The 8,925-nt window shown below is 36.1% G+C and overlaps 1 protein-coding gene across 5 annotated transcripts; it reads left to right on the top strand.

Annotated features, from left to right (window-relative positions):
• The first annotated feature begins 3,247 nt into the window (after nt 1-3,247).
• On the top strand, nt 3,248-8,388 carry LOC149552350 (uncharacterized). 5 transcript variants are annotated; one of them, XM_089787887.1, is made up of 3 exons: nt 3,248-3,545; nt 5,652-7,936; nt 8,081-8,388. In XM_089787887.1, exons 2-3 carry the CDS (start codon nt 6,107-6,109, stop codon nt 8,255-8,257), a joined length of 2,007 nt encoding a protein of 668 aa, XP_089644013.1. In that variant the 5' UTR covers nt 3,248-3,545; nt 5,652-6,106; the 3' UTR covers nt 8,258-8,388. The 5 variants fall into 5 exon arrangements, with proteins under 5 accessions (XP_089644013.1, XP_089644016.1, XP_089644015.1 ...); XM_089787890.1 differs by having other exon boundaries at nt 3,255-3,545; nt 5,657-7,936; XM_089787889.1 differs by having other exon boundaries at nt 3,255-4,488.
• The last annotated feature ends 537 nt before the right edge of the window (nt 8,389-8,925 follow it).

Here is an 8,925-nt window from a genome sequence, read left to right as displayed (position 1 = left end):
TAATCGAACTATATTCGCCTATAATTTTCAAGTCTTGTCTTAATTGATGGTCATGTTCACCAATATTTGGTAAAATTTTAAGTTACACTACATATTAAGTATGTAGATTTGACATGTGTCTCTATTCTGAAGACTTTAATGGAACTTTTTATCATTTCTCACTTTATCGCGAAATATATTTGATTGGGGATACATGTCTTTACTTTGGGAACTTTCTTTAAAACTTGGTATCCATTTAAAAGTTTGGCTTGAAATAGGATTTAGGCCATTGATATAGGACCATCCAACAGTTAAAAATAATAGGGGTGCTTCCCCCAAACCACCATTCGATAATTTGGAAGGAAACTATAATGATAAAAGTGGGCTAGATTTAACCTTAAAGTTTGATAATTAATTAGGCTCCATATAATAATAATAATAATAATAAAAAAATTATTATTTCTAGGTATGTGTACTTTTTTCCACGATTTTCATCAATAATGAAAGATTCGCCATGATATTATAGAATTTTCAAATGATTGAAAAATAATCACCAATAAAATTTAAAAAATTCCTACTTAAAAATAAAAATTTGCCAGTAGAGATTAATTTTTCCCCCTGAACTAATGTTTGATTCGCCAAAATTTTATACATTTTTCTAAAGGGATGTTTCTTAAAACTATCCCTGATTAATACCTATGAATATAACTAGCTGTCTTACCTACTAGTGACCACTTCCTCGAAATAAATAGTGGTAGTTATTTACATTAAAGATTCCATGGAGGAATTTCTTCAACAAAAAAGAGAAGTTTGGTACCTAGATTTACTGCCCATAAAGACAAAACAACAATATTTTCCAAGAAACCAAGTGGTTTAGATGGACTTGCACATAAGCTTAACTCCCTCCTTCATGATAGCCTGACTAAGAGTTGGAGCCTAATAAATCTAATGCAGTACAAGGTAGGAGAATCCCCAAAGGAGATGTCCTAGCCCCCAAACAAATAAACACACAATGGAAACAAAATACAAGGTACAAGATCTAATACCAAACATAACTTTTGTTCATAAAATAATTGATTACATACAATGTGTCAGGTTGTAAGGCATTCTCAATTAAGGTCAAATACAAAGCAATTTACAAAAGTAATTCTACAAGATCCCTCAACATCCAACCCAACCCTAGCTAGCCCATATTTGTAACACAACAACACTCTAATGGAAACCTCCAATGAGATCTAAACTTGTGCTCACAAGCCACCAAGCAAATTCGCTCTTTTTAGCTACTCCATATTGAACTGAATTCATGACTCTAGACTCCATAAGACCCCCTTATACCCAACTAAGCCACAAGTTGGCCTAGTAAGTCACAAATTAAGCAAACGCTTACATTAAATACATGTTTGAGCCGCAAGTCAGCCTACAACAAATATTAAATACCAAATGCCTTAGAATGCTTACAACACTCATTAAATACACTTAGGACAAATAACCAAGACCCAAACAGGTCCACACAAACTCCCACAATCACTCTTCATCACGATCACACTCCTCATGCATTAAATGCTCCAAGTCAGCCAATCTAATCCATAAGAACTCCATTCGAAAAACCACGTTGTCAAGCTTCAACAAATCCCCCAAACAACATTGAGCAATAGCACCACAATACAAGACGAGCAACCCAGTATAAGTCGAGCACACCAAGCATCATCGAGCTTCTTCAACTATTGAGTTCCCATAAGCACCACCGAGCTCCTTCAATGACCGAGCATCACCATAAGCATCATCGAGCTTCTTTGACGACTGAGTTACTCGGTCAACATTGTACTCAATAATGACCGAGCAACACTTCCTCAACCAAACACCAAGCTTCTCAATTGAGCCCATTCGGTCAGGCCTCGAACCAAGAAACACCACAAAGATGGTCAAGCACCTCCAGTCTTCCACCGAAAATGCCAAAATCTTCAAGAACCTCATATGCCCCTACATCAAAATCCTTGCTAGAAATGTGTTAATCTTCTCCTTTTATCTTGTTGACTTGCTCTTGCAACAAGAGGCTAGAAGTACAAGATATGCAACTCATTTATTTCACATTCATCTATTTAGTATATCATTCCTAATTAATTATGCACACATCAGTGGTTGCAAGATGAAAAATCACTTGGTTGCAGGAACTTATATCACTCTTCAATAATTCACAACGAATATCATAAAGGTAAATTAGTTCATTATACGTACCAAGCATATTATCAAAGCATGTAAAGTGTAGAACCATCATACAATATTAATATATTTAAAGTATTTGGACCTAATCCATGAAAAGAGATCGTTAGAGACCAACATAAAACATCATATATAGTGACAAAGTCTTAAGAAATAACTAAAAACATATAAAACATGGCCCTAAGTTTGGCCCATCAAGGTACTTGTGTGTCAGATTTTTTTAGTTTTTAATTACTATAGTATATGAACTTTAGAAGTTGTCTTAAAAAATTAGGCACTTTTTTTTCCTTAAACACATATGTTCACTTTCATAATGCGATATCTCTCTCTATGCATTGCCACATAGTTTCACATCATCATTACTCCTTATTTGTATTACCATGTTATCATATTCATTATCATTCCCATATCAATTTTAGTTTATAATACAAACATGCACATCTTATATAAGCCTAGTCTCATCCATTACATCCTCCATCATCACACTCTTAATAAACATCACATATGCATCACACAAGTTAGAAACATGTCATCATCATAAACTCTCCCCTTATTTCCTGAACTTTCTTAACAATAATGAACATGTCATCATCATAAACTACACTACTCCTAATAATAAGAAGAAACACTTATCTAAACAAAACATGTATACCTTACTCCCTCCAAGATTTAAAACATTCCTTTAAAATAATCACAAAACTAAGTTCACAACAAAAAGAAGATGGATACCTGACTTGAGCACTATAAAATGGTTCATGCACCTTTCAAACCACGTTCCCAACACCACCCGGGTCTTAGGGTGGGCATGGAATTAGAGCCGGAGAATAGTTGAACGTCCTCATATAATTTTCCTTATTTTCCAAGGGAGGTGAACATTTTCCAAACGCTGGGTCCCTAACATGACGTAAATAACTAGAATCTAATCCTTCCAAAAAGTCAATTATACTTTATTACACCCAATTGTGTAAATCCAAACCAATTGTGGGGCTCAAAGTTGGTTGTTCCGCTGATTTCGTTTGTAATGCCCTCCAGCTTTAAGATTGTCTCCAATAATAGACTCGAAACACTATTCTTCTAATCTCTTTCTCTGAAATTTGAGAAGATCTTCTTTGTGAAAATGCGCATTCTTCCCTCTGTACTTGTTCCTCTCATTCCCATTTGATTGCGACACCTGGATTTCGATATCAATTGCTTGTGGTGTCTGCCTGCAAATTAAGTGAATATCTTCTGCTCTCGGGAATCTACTATCACAATCAATTCTCCAAGAGATAAGTTCCCAAATTCAAATTTTGGAATAACGACCAGTTCATGACGTGATTGCTTGCTCAATTTTCTTTGTGTAGACAGTAAGCATTATCTTGGTTTCCTTTCTCATCTTCTTCTTCTACAATCTGGCTGAGGCACTACCCATTCTGCAAATTTCTGTTTTAGATTATGTATCAAATGAGAGAGTTTGATTGTAGGGCAAACTCCACTGATAAATCTATAAACCCTCTTGAGTAGTACTGGAATGGCCATGAACACTGTTGAATTGTGATAAATAGCTTTGATATACATCATGGAGTATTTAGTATCTGAGATTTTAATGAGAAATATATATGCAGCCAAATTCATAAGCTTTCTAGGAATTCAATATCACTGCTTTCTGATTACTTGCCTAATATTGAGAAATTACCCAATTGGAAGCCTCCCATGAAAAAACTTCAGGGTAGCTCCAATTTTGCTTCCTCTCCAAAAGCTGCAAATGATAAGTAATGGTACAATTGAAATTGCACTTCAGCATTCCCTTTAACTCTCGACAAGTGCTACTATTCATCTTTCTATCTTTCTCTCATTCTGATGATGGACTTTGTGATCCGAAATGTTGATATTATATAAACACACACAATCAAATCCAGAAAAAGAGTTTGCTTCAACATATGAGTTGTACTCCCATAAACAAACTAGTGTGAATATTAACTTAGGGCTCAACTCGAATTAAATTCAATTGATCATCTAACCTACCTGCAGGCTCCTGGGAATGTCCATATGAATTTTGTATAGACATCAAATCTCATGGATGTCTCTTTAATTTAGGGCAATCACACGCATTTCAAAATTATGTTCCACTGTTGAAGATCTTATTGACACTTCTCGAATCATGATTTATCACACTTTCCACATCTTTTTAAAAAAGCCTGGACTGACTGCATGCATTTTTTTTGAAGAGTGAAGAATTATTGAAATTATCTTCATACCAATAACTGAGATATCAAATCTCAAACATTGCTGAAGCAAACCTTGTATAAGGTACAGAAATACTTAAAACTTTGAATAAGTTTAGTGTATAGGCAATAGTGAGTTAATGAGATGCCAGGATTCCCCTGTTTCATCCAGAGTTGTAAGTTATCTTGTTGGGATGCTAAAGTGGAAAATAAAAAAGACTTCTTGAGTTCTAGAAGTGTTCAAAGTTGGTCCAAAACTCACAACGCCTGCATTCAAAGTTTGTCCAAAACTCAAAATGCCTGCATCCATACCTGAACTCAAGTACAATAAGTCAAATGAACTTTGGCAAATGACTGAAATTCTGATATTTTTTGGGTGTGATGCCAGATGCACTATTGAAAGTAAGGAAATGAAATTTGAACCTGAAACCACCCGCTCTACTGGTCTCTTATATAAATTTATTTATGTACAAAAGTGATTAATAATCTCTTCATATTTTAGGAATAAAAAATGTCATGATCAGTTAAAATACTTAATGTTTTGAAAAAGTAATGTTTGGTTTGTATGTTCAATGATTGTTATATAGAAAATGTGAATCGATCATACACTGGAAAACCCACGCCACCTACTCCAAAAAGTAGTGGAAAACTGATATCAACTACTCCAGAAAATGGTGGAAAACTCATACCAACTACTCCAAAAGAAACTCCATTTTGTATTAGGTTTTGTACATTATTAGTATTATCGTTTTGAAAGCTTGCTTGCATCAGATAATAAAAGTCTATGTTCTCCTAAGTTCGATAGAATGCCAACAACAAGAAGCTGTTCATTAAAATTTAAAATGTAAGTCTCTGCACCTTTGGAGCGACTGTAGAGAACATTTTTAATCTGGTTTATTTTCCTTGTTCTTTTCTAGATCCGTAGGAGCCCTATTTCAATAGTTAGAACTGCCTTAATTGTAAATAGCAGCTTTCATCATTGTGGGTTTTATTTTGCTGGTCATATTCTTGATTACTCGTCGCTTATTGATATTAAGACTCTAGCTGAGTATGTGATATGACTTGAAATATCGTTGTAATCACTCGAGTGCTTCAACTGGACCAGTAATTTTGTTTCCAAGAGTTGTAGTATTCATGTTGATCTAGCAAATATGTGCAATTAAAGATATTGTCCGCAGTTCTTTTTATTGAAAATTTCTCGTTTTGAAGCTCCCAATATCATTATCTAATAGAGTGTTTATTGTACAGTTCAGGCTCTGTAACATTGAACAGAACCAATGACCTTATAGCAGAACCAGAATACATTGGACTTTTATGATGGGACATATTCCATTCAATAAATCATGTCAGCTAATAACCAAATCTTTCAGTGATGGGAAATAAGTAGACAATAGTGGAGGTGGTGGATGATGGTAGCTTAGTTAAAGGATCCTCCAATTGGCATCACTTCAGATTTTAATCTGGGTATTAAGCCTTCAGTGATGACGTTTCTTTCTAAGAGAGATGTTACCATGCTGGAACAGTCTAAGGATTTGGAGTTGTCAAAGAGTTTAAATATCAATGCTAAGGCTTGATTTCTAAACTGGAAGTGTTAAATAGTCAAAGTTGAGTTATTTTTCTCAGGTTTAATTTTTTTCCTTAGTGTATGATGTTTAAGGGCGGCTGTCAAAGAGTGTGCTCAAACCTTACATTTGAAAGACAACATGCCGAAAGAGGCTGACAAAATCTTGGCTCTTGGTATGCAAGGAGATCTTAAAGAGAAAACAGCACTTGCTCTTCCTAAAAACAGGAAGAGTGGGAAGATTTATCAGGATAAAGGTGTGCATTTTGAGAAAGGGGACTGGTCCAGTTTGGCAAAATGGTCCAGTTTAGGAGTGGCAGGAGGTGGACTGACCGTTCATTCTGAAAGAGAAGCATCATTGCCTATTTCTTCTAGTAGACGTGACGGGGAATTGTTTTCTTTTCATTCCCCTCTGGATATTTGTTGGGGTAATGATTACGAAGAAATGATCACAAAGAAACAGGATAGATCTACAGATTTTTCGGGTAAAGATCACAAAGAAACAGTAACAGTAAGAAAATGTCAAATCGATCCAGAAAATGGTAATCTTGAAAACATGTCTTCTTATATTCCGCTATGGAGCCCTGAAATATGGGCGAGAGCCAGAAATGTTAAAAGCAAATACTTTGTTTCTGCTTCCCCTGGAGCCATCTATTCCACATCGAAAATAGTTAGTAATGCAATTAAAACATCTGAGAATCAGCCCAATGTATCTTCAGAAGATGGAGTTCCACGCAAGCCGCTCTCAAAAAAATACAAGACATTGTTTGCCCCAGGCCCAAATCAAGAAAAGATTTCTGAAAATCTTTCGATTTCTGCAAGAGAATCAAGCGAGAGTCATTCGACCACATCAACTTCATCTTCTCAAGCATCTTACTCACAAGGCCTTGTTCATCGTGTCCACAAGAATGGCCTTCCCTATTATACTTTTTCCTTGAATGAATCTTACCAGGTTCTCGTAGCAAAGACATGGAAAGCAAACAGTGGTGAGAGAGAAGATATTGACTGGATATATACATTTCATTCAAGCCATGATGTTAAGAAAACAAGCAACAAGAGCAAATGGGTATCTTCAGTGATGGAGGACAAGAACGCACTTGATCTTGTGGGGCGGATGAGGGTCTCTACTTCACCAAAACCTCCTGTTGAGGGTTTCATCAGCTCACAACATAATGTCCAAACTGAGTTTGTTCTCTTCAGCGCAAGTGGAGAAATAATAGAACCAGCCAATGAGACACCAAGAAGGGTGGAAGAGAAAAGCACTTCTTATCCTGATCAATCATTTCGCACAACTACAAGTATAGATTCCTCTGTTTCGCTTTCCACATCAGAAACTTCCCTTCTTCCCGTTTCAACCCTCCTCCTTCAAATGCCTTATCCAGGACATGTGTTCTTACGCGACGTGAAAAAATCAAAGCTTGAGAATCATTCACGCCAAAACTCTTTCAAACCACAAACCGTGGATGCAAATGCAGCTGCACAAGAAAACCGTTTGAACACAGATATGCCAGAGTTAGCAGCCATAGTGATCTCACAGTCACAAAGTGTAAGAGGAAGATTTGAAAAAGATGTTGTCTCGAAAGAATCAGGGGGATGGGGTTTAAAGTTTCTTGAGAAACGTTCTGCAAATTCGACTCCAAAAGTTGTACTTGATTGCAAAGAAAAACCCGAATCTTGCGATTCACAGTGCAAAATTGAAGAGGCAGGGGATCGCTCATCCTGTGTAGAGAAAGGTCACAAGTCAAGTGTGACAGCCATTGTGCCAGCAGATGTACATGGTTTGCCAGTAACCAATTCAACCCGTCCTTCATCTTTGATTGAAAGATGGCGATTCGATGGCAACTGTGATTGTGGCGGATGGGATATTGGTTGCCCCATAACCCTTCTTCATGGACAGAAGCAGAAAGGAAATGAATTTGTTATGGCTGACCCAAACATAGATGTTTCTCATTCATCTTTTTCTCTTTCCAAGGTACACTTCTCTTAACTCTCACAATGATCGCCATGCTTATGCAACTAGTATGCCCTTTTTAACATATCAGGATGAGTTATTGTACATATCATTAGGTCTTCTTGTTTTCATAGTTTTTTCTAAGCTTATATAGCCTTATTGCAGGGAGGAAAACAAAAGAGCCCTACATTCACAATAGAACCTGTTGATGAGGGTCTCTACATTCTTACCTTCCAATCACAGTTATCAGCTTTACAGGCTTTCTCTATTTGTGTGGCTTTACTTCATGTTGGAGATCCTGCTATGAATGAGTCAAGGAAGACATTGAAAGACATCGATTGAGATCGTCATTAACATTGCGAAGTGGAATGTAGCCAATGTAGCTATTGATTTAGCCAACACACGAGTGTAAATATAGAGATCAAAAAGGGAATAAGTGAACTGCCTTCTGCCGATGGAGATGGCTTTCTTTATAGTGTTAGATTGTTCAGTCAAACATGTTCTTTCTCTAAAGCTTTTTTGCAGGATACCATCTCCACCTCACTGCTATGAAAGTAGCTTAATAGATACAAGTTTTGTCAGCTATTGTCATTCTTGCGAGGATAAAAGCTAAAGAGGCATTAGATCGACAGCAATCACAAGCCATGGGATCTACATAGCCTTTGGCTCTTTGTGCTTCGGCTGGCTAACAGGTTAGTGTTGGATAGATGTATTCTGTCCATGTTCAATAGTATGGATGAGATCATCCCAACTTCATGATTTACATTCTGAGAAAAGAAAATTGAATGTGTTCTGGGTATTTTATGTTTCTGTATATGCATTTTGCTAATTATGTTTATTTTGTGCATAATTCCATTCAACGTATAAATTTACTTTTGAAGTGTCTATTAGTATGAGCATTTATTTAAAGTTGGACTAGAAGAGATCTATTATTAATAATAACTAGCTTTTATATATATATATATATAATAAGTCAAGAGATATTTTCTTGAGGCGCCTATTACACTGAG

Source organism: Cupressus sempervirens, chromosome 6 (genome assembly GCF_028749045.1).
Source record: "Cupressus sempervirens isolate cs-2001-9-10 chromosome 6, ASM2874904v1, whole genome shotgun sequence".
NCBI classification, from domain to species: Eukaryota; Viridiplantae; Streptophyta; class Pinopsida; order Cupressales; family Cupressaceae; genus Cupressus; species Cupressus sempervirens.
The sequence above is the reverse complement of the archived record's forward strand: the minus strand, read 5'-3'. Positions and strand labels throughout refer to the sequence as shown.

Bases quoted from the DNA above. Each gene is read 5' to 3' on its own strand.
- LOC149552350 (XM_089787887.1), top strand. From the start codon at position 6,107: ATGCCGAAAGAGGCTGACAAAATCTTGGCTCTTGGTATGCAAGGAGAT. The intron at 7,937-8,080 runs GTACACTTCTCT...GCCTTATTGCAG, and splicing joins CATCTTTTTCTCTTTCCAAG to GGAGGAAAACAAAAGAGCCC.